At 40.8% G+C, this 23,705-nt stretch overlaps 1 protein-coding gene across 1 annotated transcript in view; it reads right to left on the reverse strand.

Moving 5' to 3' along the window:
* The window catches only part of GALNT14 (polypeptide N-acetylgalactosaminyltransferase 14), a 275,068-nt gene that overhangs the window by 48,758 nt on the left and 202,605 nt on the right, over positions 1-23,705 (reverse strand). The window contains exons 4-6 of the mRNA XM_056852619.1: positions 15,550-15,617; positions 15,147-15,212; positions 3,098-3,219 (exon numbers count right to left, since the gene is read on the reverse strand). Coding sequence (XP_056708597.1) covers positions 3,098-3,219; positions 15,147-15,212; positions 15,550-15,617 — 256 coding nt within the window. The remainder of the gene's footprint in view (positions 1-3,097; positions 3,220-15,146; positions 15,213-15,549; positions 15,618-23,705) is intronic.

Below are 23,705 nucleotides of genomic sequence, written 5' to 3' on the forward strand. Positions count from 1 at the left end.
GCCTCCTGTAATAAACAGCCTGTATGGTTTTCTCTTCTTCATTGCCTAAATTCATCCATGTCCTGGGCACACTGCTGCCAAGAGTCATCACCAGCCCCTACAGAAAAGTCTTTGTGGGATTCCCTCATACCACCCAGATCCAACCCAGCTGGATCCAATTCTTGCCTAACCCCATAGGCCACCAGAATTTTGTCCCCCCCACAAGAGCTCCCCTCAGTAGCCCTACCTCTATGCTCCTAGCCTCAAAACTTCACAGCTTGCTCCCCATCTCCTGCAACTCCTGCTCCACTTCTGGAGGAGCCTTGGTAACAAAAGCAAACCGTAGTTCAGCTACGAGCATGGGTATAACTGAGCCAACTCCCATTTCAAGCCTTTGTGCACACCCCCATTTGATTGGTTGAAATAAAAGAGAGAGAGAGAAATTGCAAATAAAAGAAGTCAGCACAAGTGACATTTTGCTTTTCTGCTTCGTTCAGGCCATACTGCTACAGCCGCTGCCACTGCACCCGTGTAATGAAATTCCTACGGCACTGCTGCATATGGCATCCACATTCATCCATCACATCAGCTCTGAGCATGAGCTACATTCCCCAGCGCTGCAAGGGAAATACTGGCTGAGCTGCCATCCTGCTGGCTGCAACTCATCAAACATCTCAAGCGGGAAAGGCGCTGTCACCACTAAGGGAGGGAGACAGAGAGGGAGGGAGGAAGAATGACAGAGAGAGACAACGCGTCCTTTGGAAGAGGACAAGTGAGGGTGTGTGAGTGCAGAAGTGGGAGCAAAGAAGGCAGTGGGGCTGTTCCTGAGCAAAGCCACTCCATCTTCACTCTCATCCGAAGCACACTTTGAAAGAAGTTCCATTGACATTGATGGAGTCTGCTTGCAAGTAAATGCGCTTCAGATTTGGGAATGAACATTATAAATGTACAAAGCCGACACGGACTGCATAATTAATGCCTCGTAAAGTGTTACAATACAGATGCCACATGATAAATCCTTTCCCCCTCCCCAAAGGGAAAGGGGACTGAGTGATGGGTTTGGACAAAGGAGAACTGGGATTTAAATCTCGGCTCAGCCATGAAGCTCCACGGACGGCTTTTGACAAGTCACCATCTGACAGCCTAACCTAACAAGATGGGCTAATAATGGGCCACAGTGTTTATGCACCACAGAGAGCAAGTGTGCTAGAGTGGATAGAGTGTCAGGCTAGGGATCTGGGAAACTCGGGTTCAAGTCTCCATGGTGCCATGGGAGCTTGCTGGGTGACCTTGGGCCAGCCCCACGCTCTCAAACCAACCCGTTCATTGTGAGGATAAAATGAAAGCGAGGAGAACCACATAAGCCACTTTGGGTCCCCGCTGAGGAAAAAGGTGGGGTATAAGTAAACAATCACATAAATAAGCCTGCTGGAGAAATGGTGATGATGACAACAACAACAACGATTATTAAAAGTAAATATCATGGAAGTCAGCTCTATTTTCAAGGGGGAAATACCAATTATGATTTGGACATTATTTTTTATTTATTCAAATGTCTTTTGGCTATACTGGGGTAAATGCTGATTCTGTAAACTTTGGCAGATCATAAGAGGGAGGGCAGGAAGGGTTGAGTCAGTGTTTGGCTCTCGTGGCCCTTTCTTACATGCCCAGGATAATGCCGATTGCCACTTTGGGGTCAGGAAGCAATTTTCCTCCAAGTTGGCCAGGGATTCTGGAGGGTTTTTTTTTTTTTTTTTTTGCCATCTTCTGGTCATGGAGTAGGGTGTGGGGGGAGGTAATTATGAATTTTCTGCATTGTGCAGGGGGTTGGACTAGATGACCTTCATAGTCACTTCCAACTCTATGAGTCTATTCACAATATGTGATATTGCTACGGCCATCAGCAGAAATTAGGCAATACAAACCGAAAATTTAACAGGCTTGTTTCTGAGCACTGCCATGCCTTCTCTCCTAGCACAGATCAATTCAAAACATAAAACATGTTGCTGTAACGAAAGGAGAGATGCATGCTCCCATTTTACAAGTGGCAAAATCAGATCAGGAGGAGCAAAGGGAGTTCCCCAAAGCTACTAGATTTGTTGTCAGAGGCAGGTATTCACGTGTCCCCAGTCCTCATGGAAAAGCTACGAGGTCATAACGCTAGGGCTTTTCTGTCGCTGAGAAATACTATGCTAGTACTTTAATCTCAGGTTTCTGTCTTGACTAGAACGAGAACGCCATTGTCTGCTGCAAAAAAAATATCAGTGGGATTTAATTCCTATTAAATCAATTTATTAAAGCTTAATTTGCATGAAATTAAATTCAGCCCCTATTCAAAGAGCCATCACTCCCCTAAATCATTCAGCACAGGGAATTGAACATAGGCCTAATTAAAAACTTGGCTGGAGCCATACCCGCCTATTTCCCTTGTACCACTCAGCAACTCTAAGAGAAGCCCTGGGGCTCTGCTAACTTAATTTGCACACTCGCAGGATGGGCCTTCCTTTGCTCTCTCTGCAGTAGGGTTCTTCATACTGGGTCCGATCTGTGACTTTGTTCCTAGGACAACTGAGATGGGGTGTCCATCTGTTCGGTCACTGCTTTGCTTGAATAGATCTACTGCCGTGACTTGGGAAGTATCACTAGATAAGGAAGCTTCCAGCCACCAGCATCAAGAATGGAACCGAAACTGTCCAGCTGCTTCATTGTAATGGTAAACACTGCATCTGTTGTAAAATAATAGACCTCAGAACATGTTGGAACAAAACAAGGCAGCATTTTCCTCCTTTATATCACAGCATTTTGTGTTTTTGATGGATGTTCTTTCCATCTGTTTGATCTCCTGGTCTGCCTCATGTGGACCTGTATCCAGTTCAGGCAGGAATTCAGAGAGAAGGCATGATCTGGGCCTTCTCCTAGACAGTATTTCTCAAAGGCGATGTTGTTTCTACTGTACTGTTCAGCCTCAAAAGGCCACTTGTGCTGTGACTTCCTCTCCTCTGGCCTCTTGCAAGTCACTCCCGTGTTTCAAAACAAAAAAGCACCACGGGGCAGAACTAATACACACTGCTACCTGAGAAAGAAATGGTCCTGCAGAGCTGCTTCACAGTACACTTACCTCTTTGATCCTCTGCAAAAGAGGCAGCAGCCAGTCCTTGTTCACCTCACAGTGACTGTCTAAGAAAGTCAGAACTCCTGCCTGTGCCACGTCTGCTCCTCGGACACGGGATCGGATCAAACCTGTGAAAATACACACACACTCAAGTGCAAATCTGATTGGCTCCTTGATCTTCTAAGCAGAAAATTATTTGCTAATCATGCTGGGGCGCATCCCTTTCACTTTCAGCCACCTCCTCAGGTCACGTCATGCCACTCCTTCCATCTCCAAAGTCCAGGTCAGGTCGTGTCCCCCTTCCATTTTGATTCATGCCTCTTTTGCTTTGCAACATCACAAATGGACATAAGGAAAGAGCTTGCCTACATGAACATTCTTTGGCCATTATAGCCAACCTTAATTATTTCGGGTGTCACTGCAAAAGCAAGAGAGGAGGGCATCACATTCATAGGAGCATGAGAGAATGTAGGCAATTCCTCAAGCACAAAACAATCAAACACAAGTAGAGTTTGCCACATAAATGTTTATCTAAAGCAACGTTTAAAACAAATGTAGGGGGAAAATCTCAGGAATTTTGAAGGAACCCCCAAAACGGCCAATAAGACTAGTGAAACCTTTTAGGGACCTTTTTCACAGTTATCACAATTTCCTGAAAATGGTTTCAAAACAGCGGCAAAATGTCCTAGTGAGGAAGCATAAACCACACAATTTGAATTGCTGTACCCAGATTGTTATCACTTCCTCAAACAGTGGAAATCTTTTAACATGTGCATGTTTCTTGTTCCATTGTTCACAATAGGTGATATTCTCCTTGGGGGTTAGCCAAAGATGCCTGGAAGCAAATGGAGGAGTTAGGTACAAACGTCAATTAATAAATTTATCAACTTAAGTTAGCTGATTAATTGGTGGGGAGTAATTTTAATCAGGACGGGCAAACAATCTCTGGGGATGGGATTTAAGGTCATGCTTGCTTAAAGTTTTATTTTTGGTATGTTCTTTTAATAAAGGATGAGAAAAAAATAAAGAGATTCTTTCAGTTTTGGAATGAGTGGCAACTTTGGTTAATGAAATTAGTAACTAATGGTTTGTTAGTTACTGGCTAGTAACTAACAAACCACCAACAGAAAAGGTGCAGATTTTCCCTGGATTCTTCTACCCCCACCCCACAGAAGAATTATTCCTGGAGTCACAGCACCCATGTGGACAGTCACATATATATATATATTTTTTTGGGGGGGGGCCTCCTGTGAGGGGTGGGGAAGGCATAAAATTGTCTCCTGCTTTCTTCTGTCAGAGGAGCTTTGGCTGGGAAGAGCAGGGTAACAAATAGAAATAATAAATAAATAAAATATATAAAGGGAAGAAGAATTTTCCAAGGGATTGAAAAGGGCGGCAGGGTTGGGGGAGGAAAACAGTGAAAATTTGTGTTCCCCTGGTGGTTTGTTGGAATGTAATTGATGACTTTGTTATAAAGGAAGCTCTGGTGTGACCTGGTTGAGAGCCTTGATAGGGAATTTTAGATTTTAAAAAAGGCATAGGGGAGTCATTCAGGCAACTTGTTTCCAAAGTACAGGAGACCAATCCACAGCTTTCTTGAAAATTTTGACAGAAGGAGATCCCATAATCTTTCACAAGTTAATGTGCTTTGTAGGGAAAACAGGAAGATAACATTTGTCTTTCCAACTCATAGGTCACCATGATGTTGCTAGCACCTGGCTTTCTTCCTAAGATACGTTTTATAATCAAAGCCTGAAATAAAACATGGAGTGGACAAGATCTAGAGCTTTTTGTGCAAGACAGTTGTGTCAGCCATGATTGCCACATGGAAGTTGTTCAGAACTGCATACCCACATTGCTTGCCCACTGGACAAATTGACCCGAAGCCTTATCAGTCAAGTAGTTTGTCTTGAGGCCAACAGGAATATTTGATGATGGCATAGAGACAACCCACAAGATATCATGGCCACAATATTATTTCTCTGTTTAAATTATTATTTTTATTATTTTAAAAATTAAGGGCACAGGAAAAAGAGGGGGGGAGGTAAAAAGCAAAATAGAACAGACTTTGTTTTCTGAGCCTTAACAAAAACTATATTAAAAAGGGAAGATAGCAGTTTTATCAAAAATTCAATTCTTATTCTATATCCTAGAGCACCTTAAAACTCGTTCAAGTAACTTAAACATACCATACTCTTAATACTTCAATACAAATTCTCATTACAAGTACTTTCTGGCATTTTTAAATATTTATGTGCTATTTGAATAGTAATCGTAAAAAAGTTGCCATTTCAACTCAAATTCTTCAATTGATTTCTGATTCATCAATTGTGTTAACTTAGCCATCAAAGTGAAATCAAAGAGTTTGTTAATCCACTCTGTAATGTCTGGAATTGTATTGGATTTCCAATGTTTAGCATACACAATTCTGGCTGTTGAAGTTGCATACTGATAGAGCTGTTTGTGCATGGAGTTTAATGGTGGGGGTGTTTAAGTTATTCTTTATTTAAACAAGTTAAAATTGGTTGCAGTTGTTTTAAACAGCATTATATACATATGGCCTTCAAAGTAGCTTATAAAATCCATAAAAAGCTAGACAACAAATTTATACCAAATAAACAGGCCAAATACCTAATGTTCTCACTTCCATTCTGTTCCCAAAGTGATAATGCCAAAGGGGTGTATATAGGGTTATGCAAAATAATAATAATAATAATTTTTTAAAAATCAGTAAATTTCAAGTTTACTGGGCCTGATTTTTTGGGGGGTAAACCCCAAATAAAGCCAAATACCCATACCAGTAATTTTCAGTATTCAGCTTATTTTTGGGTTTGCCGAAAAATTTGGGCGCATTATAGTATATGGGGATTTTTTCAAAGCTCCTGGGGGACATTGTTGGAGGTAGAGTCCCCAAATTTGCAGCATGGCTGCAAGGGACACTCCTTAGATGGTCACCAAAGTTTGGTGAACATTTGGACAAGGGGTCCAATTTTATGGGCCCACAAAGTGGTTGCCCCCATCCTCCAGGCATTTGAGAGCCGAGCTATCCATCGGTTTTCAGGTTCAAAAGCTCAACATTGCCGAGGGCTGACAGAAAGAGCCGATTGCCTAGCTGGCATCTCAAAGTCTGGGGGCTGCCTCCATTTCTGGGTCGCTTTGCATGATGTCCATGCAAATGAGCTTCCAAACAGAGGAAAAAGGCTTAAATGCAAGTGAAATAAGGCATGGAAAACATTCCTTTTGGTGGCAAATGACATCCTGTGAGCAGTCCTTTATTGTGGTCATAAAAAATCTGATTCCAAGAGATGGTCACAGTGCAGGGAAATGAAGCACTCAGGGCAACCTTCTTTTGGAAAAACAGGTTTTCATGGGGTGATGGTGGTGATATCGGAGCCGAAGTCATGATATCATGGGGTGATAGTGGTGATATCAGAGCTGAAGTCATGACCACGGGGGCTTTCTGAAGGAGATTGCTCATCCATGTGGATCAAGAAATCTCCTTCGGAAGCCTGGTGGGGGGCTGGTGGGGGGATGTTGAAGCCGGCTCTTTTAGTTGGAGGGTATATCCCTCCAGACAGGACTGGGTGAGCCCCGTCTTTTAAATAACCCTATCTCAAAAGGTCCCCAACTATGGGGCCCTAACAAAACCAGTGTCCCCCCCCCCAAAAAAAAAGAAAAAGGGGAGAAAGTATAGAGCCATGCCATGACTTTTTTGGGAATCACCTATTCAGCTTCGGCTTTATCCCCAGGTTTTGGTATCTGGTAAACCTGAATCCTGAAATTTACCGAAATGGCTAATTCCGGGTTTATTTTTGGTTCGGGTTTATCGATAGGCACAACCCTAGGTGTATGTTTATGGGTGGAACAAGGACAGCAATCCATCTAGGATATACCCTTTTATTCTGGTTTTAGTTATGCTGTGCTAGTCACCACTCCCAGCATCAAAAACTAGACTGCAGTGGTTAGGGAGAAAACACTACAGAGTGAACTGAAATCAGCACTCTAAATTTATAGCAATTTAACTGAACTAGAATCTGACTCAGAGAGGGAAACTAAGCACCCTTCTCCGCTTACAATCCTACCTTAGAGTACGTACTTGCAAACACCTGCACTCACTTAATGCCAAACTGCATGTACAGTCGAAGTTCCACAATCAAGTCTCCCATTTTTTTAAAAAAAAGTTGGAATCCACATGAGGAGGGAATGGGGAGGGGGGCACGAGATCAACTCAATGGCACTGGGTAAACAGTGACACCATACATTGACACCATGCCATTTTCCTGATCTAAATCCCCCATGTTATATGTTCCATGAGGAAAGCCATAAAGGCACCATACAGGGCCTTCCACGAGCTCATGTAGTTTGGCCTTTAATAAATGCAATTATTGATTTTTATTTATTATTCCTGCCAACAAAGGTTAGAAAACATTAATTTAGACTGTGGGATTGGGAGGAATACTGTTCCAAAAGGTTGCCAGTAATAGCCCCTGGAGCCTGCAGTGGTGATACGCATCCTCTGTATGTATCTACTTAATCTTTAAAATACAATTTAATTAAATGTATCAAAAAAAATTCCCAGAGAAGCGGCATCAGCCGATCTCGTCTGTTTCGTTAGAACAAACAGCTTTTAAAAAGAAGACCCCGGGCTTTGTTTTGCCTGTTCTAATTTTCTGGCTAATAAGCTGCAGCTGAGACTCGCTGGATGTATTAATAGACCAATCCCTTCAAGAATGGGGGTGGGGGTGGGAGAGAATCTATTTTAGTTCCGAGCCCTTTTGAACATCTTTACTAGCATTCTCTCCCTTAGAGCCAGTTTGAACTCACAGTCATAGACCTTGGGAGAATTAGAGTCGTTCCATACAATGTGGATTACATGCATGTCGAACAGGTCTTGTGAATCTCTGTTGAAGAATCATGTATAGCAAAGCAGCTGCTTACCTAGCTCACCTGAACACTGTTTGGCTCAGCTTATTGCACATTGGCAGGCTTGCTGATCTAACAGGTCTACATCCTGGTCTTTGCCTTCGGAACTCAAAATGGGCACATATGGGGCTTTCCCCAGTTTACCTGCCAAAACACCCCAGTGTGGCAAATTAGGCTAAGTTACAGTTGACTGGCCCAGTGCCTCCAAGTAAGTTTAACGGCTGAGCAGGGATTTCAGTCCAGGCCTCTTTAGTTCATATCCATGGTGAAGTGAACGGTGGACTCTAACCTGGAGAACAGGGTTTGATTCCCCACTCCTCCACGTGAAGCCTGCTGGGTGACCTTGGGCTAGTCACAATTCTCTCTGAACTCTCTCAGCCCCACCTACCTCACAAGATGTCTGTTGTGGGGAGGGAAAGGGAAGGAGATTGTAAGCCAGTTTAATTCTCCTTAAAGGGTATAGAAAGGTGGCATATTAAAAACCAACCCTCCTCCTCCTCCTTCCATAGTAAATAAATTATGGAATGTTCCAAAGAGCTTAAAAAACCTACTTAAAAAAACTCTTAAAAGAATTTGGTGAATCAACCCTCTGTCCATGGTTCTGATTGCACGAGAATGGATTCCAGTTCTATTGAACTGAATGGGACTTAGGGGCAAAATCGACTTGATAGCAACTGCAGATTTGTGTACCAGAAATGGATCTCACAGAAAATGTCCCTTCCCTGTGCTTTTCCTGAACAGCTTCTTCCCCCATTGGAAGGGCTGGGGGAAAGCTTTTTTTGCATGGGAATGATAGTGCTTAGTAAACCCCCCACATAATGCATTTTAAACTGCCTCCCATTTCCCCCCTGTTCAGCATGATCTACATTCCACCATATCTTGTTTGCCTGCTATGGTAGATTCATATGTTATCTCTTCATTTTGGACCATAAAAATCCCTGGGTTTAAATAAGAAATTACATATGTATCAAAATCAATGTTATTTATGCACACTCATTCCGATGACTGATTAGCCCCACATCAAAGGGAGAGCAATTTTCTCTGGATTGTTGGTTTTATGTTTTCTGCCAGACACTCAGCTATTATATTTAGGAGCACAATTCATAACTGAGAATCCCATTTGTATATTTTGCCATTTTTATACCCAGGTTTGAGCCTACATGTTAAGGGTCAGGATGTAATATCCAAGGACTGCCTGAAGGAAGGCACAGGAGTTTGGTGTCATGTGCAGTATGGGTGGTCCCCCAAAGGATCCGTAAGGGGCAGCATGGGATAAGTTTTAATAATGTTCCAGTTCTGTGAAGTAGACTGGCAGAATTTGGTTACTGGTGAAGGTTGATTTCACAGTACAATAACCTACGGAAATGAATTTCCAGCTGCCATAACAGAAATTTCAGGTAGGCAAACTAATAAAGGCTGCAAGAAAATTAGGCATGTCAACAGATTTAAAGTTTCCCATTCAAGTAAACTCATTTAACTGTGGGGTGTTTAACTGATTAAGTTACCAATTCAACCAACATTACAATGTCTGTATTATACAAAAATTACAAGTTGCCCTGAACACAGAACACAAATAATTAGTTACTTTTGAAAAATAAATCATATTCTCAAACAAATACTGTCAAGAGATGCCCTACAACACTATTTAGCTACAGGCTAATGGGAACGGAGGTGGCAGTGAAGAATGGAGGGCCCTTTGGGCTTCTGGAATCAGAGGAGTGCGTGTCAGAGGGGAAGTATACCAGTGACATGGAAGAGTCTCTGTTCATCATCACCAATGTCTCACTCTCTCTTCCGCAAAAGCCTTATGGATAGGGTTGCCAGCTTCCAGGTGGTGGCTGGAGATCTCCCGCTATTACAACTGATCTCCAGGAAACAGAGATCAGTTCCCCTAAGGAAAATGGTTCCTTTGGAATGTGGACTCTATGGCATTATATCCCACTGAAATCCTGCCCCTCCCCAACTCCCACCCTCCTAACGCTATGCCCCCCAAATCTGCAAGTATTTCCCAGCCTGGAGCTGGCAACCCTAATTATGGAGAAAGACAAGCTGGAGGGTCCTAATGAAGGGAGATTACCTCCTTTTCCTAGCACAACCCCATTTTAAGATTGGGATTCATATTACCCCAGTGGAATGGGAGCCATTGCACCTTGACTCCCCCCTTCACCACCACAGTGAAGTGAGAACCCTGGGATTACATATAGTAAGAATCCCTGCTGCAGTTCCACCCTGTATCTTTGAGAAGGAATCTTTAGGAGTAGCTGCTTCTCCCACATTGTCTTGGGCTTCTCCTGGTTCCCTGATGACTTAGAAGAGAGTAGAGGTCCCATGCCTCAAGAATAACATGGGCACTGAGATGTGGTCTTCCTTCCTGTATGGTTACCATGGAAGAAAGATGGTGCGAGGTGAAGATCAGAAACCACCAGGAACAGGAGGATTCTTCCCCTTGGTAGTGAAGCTTGGTTTGAATCCACCTTCCTATTATACTTCCCCAGAAGAAATGTGGGTAGAAAGGAAATAAACAACGAACCAGAACTCCTCCTCTCATTGGCATCTCCTTCTTGCACTCCTTACTTATCCATTCATTCATTCATTCGTTTATTTGTTCGTTCGTTCATTCTTTCATTCATTCATCATTCATTCATTCATATATACTTTGCCTTTTTCCCCAATGGGAACTCAGAGCAGCTTACATCGTTCTCTGCTCATCAATTTTATCATCACAGAAACCCTGTGAGGTAGTTTATGCAGAGAGTGGGTGACTGACCAAGGTCACCTAGAAAGCTTCCATGGTAGTGGGGATTCAAATTCAGATCTCTGAGACCCTAGTCTGACACTCTAACAGAAGAAGAAGAAGAAGAAGAAGAAGAAGAAGAAGAAGAAGAAGAAGAGTTGGTTTTTATATGCTGACTTTCTCTGCCGCTTAAGGGAGAATCAAACCGCCTTACAATCACTTTCCCTTCCCCTCCCCACAGCAGACACCCTGTGAGGTAGGTGAGGCTGAGAGAGAATGACTTGCCCAAGGTCACCCAGCTGGCTTCGTGTGTAGGAGTGGGGAAACAAATCCAGTTCACCAGATTAGCTTCCGCCGCTCATGTGGAGGAGTGGGGAATCAAACACAGTTCTCCAGATCAGACTCCACCACTCCAACCACTCCAATACACAACACTGGCATTTTCTTTTCAAGAAAGAAGAAAAGGAACAAAGGAAGCTGCCTTCTGCTGAGCCAAACCATTGACTCATCCAGCTCAGCAGTCTTCACTGACTACCAGTGACCCTCCAGGTTCTCAGGGAAATAAATATATTTCCTAACACCTGCAACATGAGGTCCTTTAATTGGAGTTACTAGGGATTGAATCTCAGACCCTCTGCATATAAAGCAAAGCAGATACTCTATCACTGAGCCATAACCCTTCCTAAGAGACAGATGGGGGAAGGCAGCTAGGGGGTGTGGAGGCAGACACTATCTCAATTGCTACCAGTTACTGACCATTAGTTTACTGCAATGCCATATGTCCATGCCATTTCAAAAGGAATGCCTCTAATCAGAACTAGATGGAGACCGGTAATTAATACTTGCTGCTTTCCTGATGAACGTGGTTTGCAGTTGCAAAGCAATTAATATCTATGGGAATCAAGCCAAACCCAGTAACAATTAAAATATATTCAAGCTCAGTTCAGAAGAGAACATTATTTCTCTTCTGCCTTTGTAAACCCAAATCAGAATGGAACTGGAAAACATAATTCAGATTGCGCTCTTGGGATAAGAATCCAATTACATTGTACCATCCATTTCCAACTGACCACCCCTGCTGTATAAGCATTATAAACATGTTATATCACATGAAAAGTTTTTTTTTCAAATACATGTTATATTTGCCTAGAATTCTCTGCTTCTTTCCAGGAATGGAAAAGGGCATTGGTGAAGGCCTGTCATTTTAAGGTTGCTATCTTCCATACTGAAACCATTTTTAAAAAATAGCTTGTAAAATTAGCACCAAAAGCAAGACATGAGATTTATGGCCTGGGATGCAATCCTAGTAAGACACCCCCCCCCCAAAAAAAAAAAATTACTGTTTTGCTATGAGCCAGTGTTCTATAGTGGTTACAGAGATGGACTACATTGTGCAGAGGGTTGGACTAGATGACCTTGGTGGTCCCTTCCAACTCTATGATTCTATGATTAGGAAATGGGATAGCCAGGTTCAACCTGCCAAAAAGCCAGGGATCTCTCATCCTAACCGACCTCACAGTGTTGTAAGGATAACTCAAAAGAGGATGAGGAGGGGAGAATCATGTATGCCACCAGAGCTCCTTAAAGGAAGGGTAGGGTAAAAATTTAATTGTTGTGGACGGGTGTCTGCAAAGCAGGGCAAAAATGTCCGCACACTTGCAGTGAGGAAGCCTTGCCTTCCTTCCCTCAGATTTGACTTCTTGTCATCACTAGACAAATCTGATTGGCTTCATGGCCAGGCTTCACACAGGCTACATGATCCCGAACGGGCTGGATTATAAAGCCAGCTGATGAACTAATTTCTTTTTAAATGGTGCTGAAGCAGCTGCTGAAAGGGAAGCAAATAAGCACCAAAAAAAGGGGTCTCTTCGGGGGATCTCTTGTGGGTCCTGAGAGCCCCATTAAAATCTGGCCTGTAAAAATGCTTGCCCCTGAACACTTGCTAAAATAGTTTGCCCCTGAAATGTTTGCACAGAACTCTGCAAAACTGGTGTCATCGGAATGGCCACAGAGGACGAGCAGCAGGGTGGTTCCAAGTGACACTTGATCCTCCCTCAGAGATGAACTGCCTGCTTCCTGCCTCCTTGCCTTGTGCAGCCTCTGAAGATATCCATCCCTGCTAAATAAAAGCAATTCTGAGCAACAAGAGCCTACTGATTATATTCCGTCTACGGAAGGACGGTAACTTGTTTAAGCAAGGCTGACCTAGGAAGGGGACTGTAGACCCAAATGTGTGGCCTGCTGTCGAGCTCGTGCCTGTGCAGCATCATGCACAGATGTGATTTCTGAAAACCTCAGTGTAGGGGATGTTTGCCATGATTTCCATGATCAGCCCCCCTAAAAGACAGTATCACATATTTTACTGCCTCGTATATTACACTGACTCACAGCAAGGTATGGATACTTGACGACGTTTGTTGCCTTGCTTTACTTCACTCTAAACTGGTAGAGGGGAGCTGTCCCTCCTGTTGGGATACTTCATACTTGATAATGACTTCATTTTGAATGGGACCCCGCTGACTGCTTAGTTATGATTTTAAACTGCCTCTATAAATATAAATAAGCACTACACATCTTCAATCGAGTCCTTATTGATTACTTAATTCAAGGCACACTTTAAAGTGATAACATTTACATCTTTCCATGCACTCCTCTCATTTTCGCTAAGTAGCACTACAATCATGTGTTATTTTCCCACTTATTTTCAAACTGGCTCTGTAAATGGCTGAAAGCAGAATAGCTGTAGGGTCAAACAAGACATTGGCATGGATCATATGACCGTGTTGTGTACATACTTCACCCTGGCCAAAGAACAGCTTGCTTCCTCTACTGCTAGCTTGTCTGTTTGTGCAATATCAATAGTTTTCAATGAGTCTGGTGCAAACAGAAATACAGGTGGCAGAGGAACCAACATGCACTGCCACTGGAAAAAACACACACATGTGGAAGGCGGTCATTGGTTCTGAGTCATTATGTGGGAGGTGCATGACTGGATCTCCAGATCTGCTGGGAATGGGATTTGGTTCAGAGATGAGGGGCCAGAGTGGGGGCTGGGTTCAACTTTTTCTGCAGGCACCATTGTCCTGACAGAAATGCCTCCCATCTGCTGTTAGCTGGGGCAGGAGAGAAGACTGGTACCTTCCTGGGTCTCATATGCAGCTAAGAGAAAGCTGGGGTACATTTATACTGGGAAAATAGCATGGGTGGCATGAGTTAACTGACTCCCCCTTCCCCCTGATGCCTCAACAACACAGCTGCAATCCAAGTCACTTCCTCATGTGGCCTCTTTTAACACTGTGGAACAAGATGGGAGTTGAGGTCATGAATCTCCCACATAACATGGAGTGTTCATTAGAGAAAACTGGCCATAAAAGAGTCCCGCGTTAAGCAGAGCAGTGTGTATAACTGATAAACTGAAGCTTCCCCACATTCAGCACCACACATTTCATGAAAAGAAATGGTGTGTTAATCCAGATCCACATATTAGAATGTCTAGAGTGAGAAAGATAGCACATGTGCATCTTTTAGAGACCTCTGCATTTCTCTCTCCATAAAGACAAGTGCAGGAAACAATCTGGAACAGTCTAGGACTAATGGAAAGGCAGTGAGCAGAGTCGTTATCACAGGTTAGCAGTGGCAAGTGGGGGAGGGGGTGTTGCAGTGATGGTTACAGTGTTGGAGGAGAGCAGTATAAGAATATCTCTGTCAAAGTTATCAATCAGGTTGGTATTAAGAATAATGTCTTTGCCTAATTTCACTTGTAACATTAACCACTACAATCACCTATTAATTCAGCTTTCCCTTGGTACAGGGAAGACTTCAGACTAGTTGATAACTTGGTTGCCCTTTATCTGTTGAACAGAAGGAAATGGCAGGGGCATCAGTGTACCTCTGAGATTCCAAACAATATGCACAAATTAATCTGAGCACACAACACAGTTTTAAATTGGCTCTGATGCAAAACTATTTAAGGAAGTGACATTTTGTTTTACATCCTCGGCTCAGACAGGTCAGGAGATTCTCTCAAAGGACCCTATCAATGCAATCCTAAACAGGTCTACTCTGAATCTTACTGAAGCCTACTCTGGGACTTCCTCCCAGGGAAGTGTTCTTAGGATTGCACTGTATGTTTTTATCATTTGATGCTATCATTAAAAAAAAACCCTATTCATGAAGAAATTGAGATGCAATTGTTATAAACTTTCTGAGAAGGATGAAAAGCTCAGAGTAATTGGAGTGTCTGAAACCATGTTAACACCTGAAGCTCTTTCTGGGGTAGGTGGACAAAGGAGAAGATAAGCAAGGCCTGCTACAACCACAGCACCCCAGCACAGCCACTTAGTTTGCCATTTCCCTTCTCCCTTCCCCTTCATTGTCGCTTGGCCACCAAACTCTTACCTTCTCTCTGCCTGTTGCGTAAACATTTCACCTTGGGTAACTTGACCAGCAAGTGGCAATCATCCGCTGTGGGAAGACAAGAGAGCCATGTACATTTTTATTACTTTCACAGGCTTTCAGGACAAGTAATTAGCAAAAGGAAAGTGGGGTGAGTAATAAGGAGTTTGACAATATACATCTTAGTTCCATGTGACAGAACTGAAACCGAGTGTCTAGACTGCCAGCTTGAGGACATCAAGAGAGACAGCCAATAATCCCATACAGGATAGCATTTCCTTTAGTTTTTACTCAATTTTTCAGTTTCATAAAGATCTCTCCTAGCATCCAGGGTTCATTCTCTGCACACACAAACACACTCTTTCCCCCACTCTTTCCCATTTTCATACCTAAAGCAGCTACTTACGATCATCGCTGAAGTCATCCACCAATATGATTTCATGGACCAGATGAACAGGGGTTCGGTTCAGAACACTGGGGAATCAAAAGAGAAAATAAATGTCAAAAGGAAACTTGAAAGCACAAACATTTCCATACGTGAAAGGCTGGGACAAGATCACCATGAGACTAACGTTTCTAACTGCACACAATCAGAGACAATTCAACAGGACCTGCTGATCCAAAAAAAAACAAAAGCCACTGAGAAGTACAGAAAAAATAAAAAGAATCAGACTCCTTGTATCCCCTGACAATTGAAAATTGTCCACTAGTTTTGCCTCCCTTGAAATGCTTGGAGATGGGCAGCCACCAAATTTTTGAAAAATGGGAGTTAGAAATAAGCCAGAAATTGCCAAGATCTTCCAGGTCAAGTGAAGCAACAGATGCACCTCAGTTTCCTTTAGAATATTACCCCCACAATATCCTTGGCAAAGGGGCAGTTCCTTCTAGCTAAATCTAAGCAGCAAAGAGGAGAAAGGCTGAACACTCATGGCTGACCAAACCTCTCTAAGTAAAGAATTCTGTAATGGTCACTGAAACTGACCCAAGCAAGTCTGTGAAATCCAGGGCACCTCAAAGTTTACGAAAGCAACTTTATCTGTAAAGTTAAGCTTGAAAATAGAAGCCCTGTGGCACAGAGTGGTAAGCTGCAGTACTGTAGTTAAGAGCTCTGCTCATGACCTGAGTTCAATCCCGACGGAAGTCAGTTTCAGGTAGCCAGCTCAAGGTTGACTCAGCCTTCTATTCTTCCAAGGTCGGTAAAATGAGTACCCGGCTTGCTGAGGGTAAAGTGTAGACGACTGGGGGAAACAATGGCAAACCACCCCATAAACATAGTCTGCCTAGTAAACATTGTGAAATGATGTCACTCCATGGGTCAGTCATGACCCGATGCTTGCACCTTTACCTTTTAAGTTTGAAAACAGTAGCCCACATTGTCTTCTATCATTTATGCTCTTGCCATTATTCCAGTTGTTGCATAGTCTGAAGCTCTTCCATAAACCAAAAGGGTACCTGGCCATAAAGCCATGAATTGGGTAGCTAGAATTACTTTGCATGCCAGTGGCATTTTAGAAAAAAAATGGAGCCAATGTGATGTAGTGGTTACTGTGGAAGGGGGAAACATGGATTCAAACCCTCAGAAATCCATCTAACAATATGGGTTACTCCCTCCTAATCTACATCACAAGGCTGTGGGAAGGACAAGAAGGAGGGGCCATTCATTGTCACTCTGAGTTCCCTGGAAGAAGGGCAGGATAAAAATGTAATATTAAAGTTAACTAAAGGAAAAAAAGTGGAAAAGTTGTTCAATCGGTTTCCTGGGAGAATACCGTAATATAGAGGGCTGACAAAGCAATGTTTATGTTTTACAGGCGCATATTCATGCTCTTGTGGCTGTCAACAGTGATCAAACAAAAGAAAAGAGGGCCGCACCAAACCAAACGATGACAAAAATCAGTAACTGGTACTAGGGAAAAGTATTTAATAATTAAATTAAATCACCCCACCAATCGTCACTGTCAACAGTGAGACAGATGTGATATCGGAAAGCACATGAAAGAAAACACTGCTGTTTACAAACAGAATGACCTATGGAACTGGTGGGAACGTCAGCATTAGGAAATGGCAATTTCTGCAGATAGCAAGGTGTTGTGGGCGTCGTGAATGATAAGTGTCCAGAACCATTATATCTGTGAACACTTAAATTACATGGGCAGATTTGCTTTTAAACAATGTCTTGCCTAACCGATTAAAACAATTTCTGTATGGATGCCAGTATGAAGATATTTAACAAAGATAAGAGTTTCCCTTCTTTAAATAATATTAACAAATTGTTCATTGCCCAGAAAAACAATCTTGGTTTCTTGCTGAAATATGAGAAAGATGCCATTTGCCACCCTTTGGGAACAAGGACAGCTCTAATAAAAATTCAATGAAAAAAATTATCATTAAAATTGGCATTTAGTGAGTACATTGAGGAAAAATGTTGGTTAGGTAATGCATTTTTTTTTTTACCAAATTTAACATATGGAGTCACAAAATCTTGTTACCTCAGCAAAACATAACTGTGGAACTAACTACAAACCTAGATTTGAGATCTTTTACACAGACCATTTCACCATGTATTTCAGCCACATACACACAACACATTTTGGCTGGGTCAGCTTCCACATCTACCCTAGCTGCTTGACTTCCTCAGTCCCCTCTAGATATGGGAGTTTGTGGTAAAACATAAATGTGAACAAGGTTGTCCAAATGAAGTTTGCCAGACTACCTCTCCAATCTATTTCCACAAGCAAACAATTTCTATTGGACGAGAGTGCCTTTACTAGAGAAATGGAAGTAAAAAGTGCAGCTATTTGCTTTCTAGAAGTTCTAGGTATATAATATTTATAGGTATTTGATTCTTGTTCCCAGGAACTTTGCACCAATATGCCAGATTTTCAACTGCAAAACTTTCTATCATCTAATAGAATGCAGAGCTGGCTAGACTGAGCCATTCTTGGCCTGCTATTGCTGCCGTAGTCAACTAAGGATGATATATTTATGGTTACCAATCTCAAGGTGGTGTCTGGAGTTTTCCTGGAATTACAACTGATCTTGTGGCCCTTTCTCATATGTCCAGGATATTGCTGACCACAACTGTGGGGTCAAAAAGGAATTTTCCTGCAGGCCAGATTGGCCCAGGGATCCTGGAAATTTTTTGCCTTCCTCTGGGCACAAGGCAGGGGGGTCACTGGGGGAGCGGTAGGGATGTAGTTGTGAATTTCCTACATTGTGCAGGGGTTGGGCAATATCATCCTTGAGGTCCCTTCCAACTCTATGTTTCTATGTTTCCAGATTACCAAGATCAGTTCCCTTGGAAGAAATGGCAACTTTAGAGGGCTGACTCTATGGTATACCATAGTAACTAACTACAAACCTAGATTTGAGATCTTTTACGCAGACCATTTCACCATATATTTCAGCCACAAACACACAACACATTTTGGCTGGGTCATAGTATACCATAGAGTCTAGGAGAAACAGAGGCACATCACATCCATGCTTAGCTGCTTCCTCTCCCCAAACTCCACCCTTCCCAATCTCCAGGAATTTCCCAAGCTGAATTTGGCAACCCTAGATTTCACATATTATGCAAAGGATACCCCAGCTGCCACTCAGTCTACATGGCAGCCAACTTGGTTCCTTGGAAAATGAATGTGGTTGTTACACTTGTTTGTAAATGTATTTTTTCTAGTCAATGGTCTTAACCCTGGGTTTCTTTCTTCCTTTCTTTATTGCATGCAGATACTATTTTTCAATCAAGAGATCAAAGGCGGCTTGCAATTTAAATTTTCAAAAGACAAAACAATAAATATTGTTTCAAACTATGGCAGGGTTGCTAGGTCCGTGTTGGGAAATACCTGCAGATTTTTTTAGCAGAGCCTGGGGAGGGTGAGGTTTAGGGAGGGGAGGGACTTCAATGCCATAGAATCCAATTGCCAAAAAGGCCATTTTCTCCAGGTGAACTCCAGTCTATCGGCTGGAGATCAGTTGTAATAGCAGGAGAGCTCCAGCCACCACTTGGAAGTTGGCAACCCTAGACTATGGGTAGTCTTCTCGAGAGCTAATGGTATAAACTTCCTGGCCTGGGTTTCTCCTGTCTTGTCTTCCTCCTCTCTTGCCTTACCCTTAGGGCCTACAACTGTTCAATTGTAATGATCCTTAGATATGCATCTAAAGCAGGAATATGTGAAGTGGCCGTGGAATACTTGAGGTTTTGCACTGTTGAGTTGATAAGGAAGAATAAGTTTATATGCTCTTCCTTGTTATTAGCAAAGAGGGTGGAATACTGACCCCCTCTTCCATTTTGCCTTTTTAAACAACAGGTTTTGAACACATGGGCCAGTGTAGGTTTCCAAATGCCAGTTATTAAAGGCATGCTAAGAAAAACAGCTGGCTCCTCATCCTTCCACACAGGCTCACATTTATTCCTCTCTTTTCTCTCTCTCTCCTGCATATCTACACGCACACACATAGACACGCAGCGTGAGATGTAGATGTGCTGTTCCCACTTGTCAAGTTTTCTTTTAATTATTATTATTAATAGGTTTGTTGGTTCTCAGGGCTGTTTGTTTTTTAAAGAAAGAAGAGTGTAGGAGCTGAGTTCAGCAAATTACCGCAACGGAGTATTTCAGTAGATGGAGACGGGGGAGCAATATCATGCTTGGTGGAATATTTAACAGGCACTGATTGCCTGGAAACCAAAATGGGTACAAATGGAAGGAAAAAAAACACGTTAATGAACCACTGGAATTGATTTAGGAATGATAACCTTGTATCTGCAACCTTGTGTTTTGAGTGTGTGTGTACAATTGGAAGTGATTTGATAGTGTTAGTGGTTTCCTCATCAGAAAGGTATGGCATCTAATCACTGATGTCAAGAGCATACTGACAGAGGCTCAGCTTTGTTGGGTTGGTAGGGCTGCCAACCTCCAGGTGGTGGCTGGAGATCTCTCGCTATTACAACTGGTCTCCAGCTGATAGAGATCAGTTCCCCTGGAGAAAATGGCCGCTTTGGCAATTGGACCCTATGGCATTGAAGTCCCTCCTCTCTCCAAACCCTGCCCTCCTCAGGCTCTGTCCCCAAAACTCCAGGTATTTCCCAACCTGGAGCTGGCAACCCTATAGGTTGGACATGCCATGGTTCTCTATAGTCACGTTATTCCAGAAACTGAGCCATCATAACATATGAAGATATTGTGAAGGACAACTTCAAGGCATAGATAGACTGCGATGGAGATCTGGGCCATGAAGCCTTATTGGTATTTGAAAAGCAAGCTACATAGTCTCTACAGGACAAATGAACAAGTCATAAAGCCAGCAGTATGAACTCTGTCCCTGCCACTAATATCCAAAGCTATGTTTTAATATATACAAAAGGTCTGGATAGACTTCAAGAATGATAATATGAGAATCCATGAAACTTAAGTAAATGAGATGGCTGTATACCATGGCTGTATATCCATCATCTATTGATTACGTTTTTTTATCCTGCCCCTTCTCCAAGAAGCTCAGAATTTGTTCCCCTACCTAGTTTATCCTCACAATAACCCTGTAAGGTGGGTATGGCTGAGAAAGAATGACTGGCCAAGTATCACTCATTAATTGAAGGTTTATTTACTTACGTTCAAACTTTTGCTATTATAATTCTTGCAGCAGCAAAACTGTATTGACATATGACCCTATCATTTTTGTCCATTTTATCTTGTGGAATCCCCAATAAACAAAATGCGGGATTCCTTTTTACACTAATATTAATCAAATTATTAGTTTCTCTTATTACTTTGTCCAATTTTTAAATTTTTTTTTACATATCTACCATGCATGCATAAATGTTCCTCTTTCTGTACCACATTTCCAGTATAAATCCATATCTCCTTTTTTCATTTTACTTATCATCACAGGGGTTATACACCATCTATAAAACATTTTATATAGGTTCTCTCTAATTTCATTAGTGATTGTAAACTTAAATTATTTCTTCCATAAATTTCCCCATATCTCCAAATCAATATTATATCCTAGCTCTTTCATCCATTTCACCATTACTGGTTTAATCCTTTCTTGCGCTAAGTTTACTTCAATTAATAATCTATATATCCTACCTATCAGTCCTTTGTTTCCCCTAATTAATATATTTTCTAATTTAGATTTCTTTTTATTAAATCCAACTAACTTATCTTTATTAAATATATCTTTTAGTTTATAATACATAAACCAGTCTTTAATTTTAAGTTCTTCTCTACTTCTTAAAACCCATTCTCCTTCTTTAAAGTCCATAATTTCTCTATAAATATCCATATCTAAATTTAATTGTGTCCCTCTCTTCATAATTGCTTCTACTGGATTGATCCATCCCAGTGTTTTATTTTCCAAAAACCTTTTATATTTTTTCCATATTTGAAATAGACCGAATCTAATAATATGTAAATTAAAATCTTTGTTTACCTTATCTTTTTCATACCACAAATATGCATGCCATCCAAAACATAAGTGAAAACCTTCTATTTATAATATTTTGGAATTTTCTAACAAAATCCAGGTCTTTAACCACACAAAACCAGATGCTTCATAATACATTCTCAGATCTGGTAACCCCAGACCTCCTGTTTCTTTTAATTCAATTAAGTTATTATATGCTATTCTATGTCTTTCTTTACCCCACAGAAAATTTAAAATATCTTTTTTCTAAGTTTTAAATATTTGAACCTGTTTATAATTGGTAAATTTTGAAACAAGAAAAGCAGGCAATACCATCATTTTGATTACCGAAACTCTACCCCATAACGATAGGGGTATTTTTTCCCAATTTTTTAAGTCTATAACAATTTGTTGCCACAGATTAATATAATTGTTTTTAAATAAATTAAGATTGTTTGAGGTTACCCATATACTCAAATATTTTATTTTATGTTCAATAGAAAAGCTGGTCTTTTTTGATGTCTTGCTGCTGCAAAAGAGTCATATTTTTAACCAATAATTTAGTTTTATTTTTATTTATCTTAAATCCCACCAATTTTCCATAAACCTCCACTGTTTTATTCCAGTTATAAATTTGATTAATAGGATCAGTCAAAAAGCATACTAAATCATCTGCATAAGCTTTAACTTTAATATGATTTCTCTCAAATTGAAATCCTATTATATCTGGAATATGTCTAATCTTTTTCACTAAAATAAACAACAACAGTGAGAGTGAGCAACCTTGTCTGGTGCCCTTTTGAATTTCAAATTGTGATGTTAAAATACCATTGATCAACAACCTAGCTGATTGATAAGTGTAAATATTTCCAATAGTTGACTTAAAGTTTTCTCCAAAACCCATATACTCTAATATTTTTTTCATAAATTTCCAATTTACATTATCAAACACTTTTTCTGCATCTAAAAATATCATTGCTATAGGAGTAGTGACAGATTCTGCATATTCTAAAAGATCTATTACCATTCTAACATTTTGGCTAATCAATCTACCTGGGAGAAATCCAGCTTGATCCTCATGTATAATCTGGTTTAATACTATTTTTAATCTAGTTGCTAAAATAGTTACAAAAAGTTTATAATCGTTATTCAATAATGAGATAGGCCTGTAATTTTTGACATCCAATAAATCCGAGTTTGGTTTTGGTATTAATACTATATTTGCTTGTTTCCAGGTTTGTGGTATGGATCCATTCTGCAAGCAATTGTTCATCACCTTCAGTAAATGTGGAGATAATTGTTCTATAAAAGTTTTGTAATAAAATGCTGTGAATCCATCCGCTCCTGGAGATTTATTTAATTTACTTTTACCTATAGCATTTTTTAATTCCTCCATAGTTATTGTAGAAGCCAATAATTCCCTATTCTCTTGCGATATTCCCTCCCAATCGAATTGATTCAAATAAACGTCCATTTCCTTCTCTGAAACAAAGTTTTGACTATATAAACTTGAATAATAATCTATAAAAGTTTCCGTAATTTTTTGTTTATGTTGTTATTTTACCCTCTTTCTTAATTTTTAATATTGGCAATTTCTTCTCTTTACTTTTAAGCTGCCAAGCTAATAGTTTACCCGGTTTATTGGCATGTTCAAAAAATCTCTGTCTGTTAAACAATATTTTTCTCTCTATTTCTGAAGTTATTAAAAATTCATCTCCCATCCAAATCAATTTTTCCTTAGCATAGTCAGCTAATATTGATGCCAAATTATTATAAAATGTTTTTTTGGTTTGTATTAGGTGCATAAATACCCACTAACAATATCTTTTGAAAACCACTTACAATTTCTATCAACAGGATCCTCCCTTCATTATCTTTATATATAATCTTAGGTTCTAATATCAAAGGAACGTACATAGCAATTCCATTAATTTTTTTCTTTTCATTACATGAGGTAAAAAGTTTGCCTAATTTTGATTGTTCCAATCTTATAATGTCCTTTGGTAAAATATGAGTTTCCTGTAAACAAAAGATATTAGCCTTAGATTTTTGTAGATGATAAAATATCTTCTTCCTTTTGTTGGGAGAATTCAAACCATTAGCATTCCATGATAATACTTGTAACATATTAACGTTCAATTAGTCCCATATCATTAG

Source organism: Euleptes europaea, chromosome 7 (genome assembly GCF_029931775.1).
Source record: "Euleptes europaea isolate rEulEur1 chromosome 7, rEulEur1.hap1, whole genome shotgun sequence".
NCBI classification, from domain to species: Eukaryota; Metazoa; Chordata; class Lepidosauria; order Squamata; family Sphaerodactylidae; genus Euleptes; species Euleptes europaea.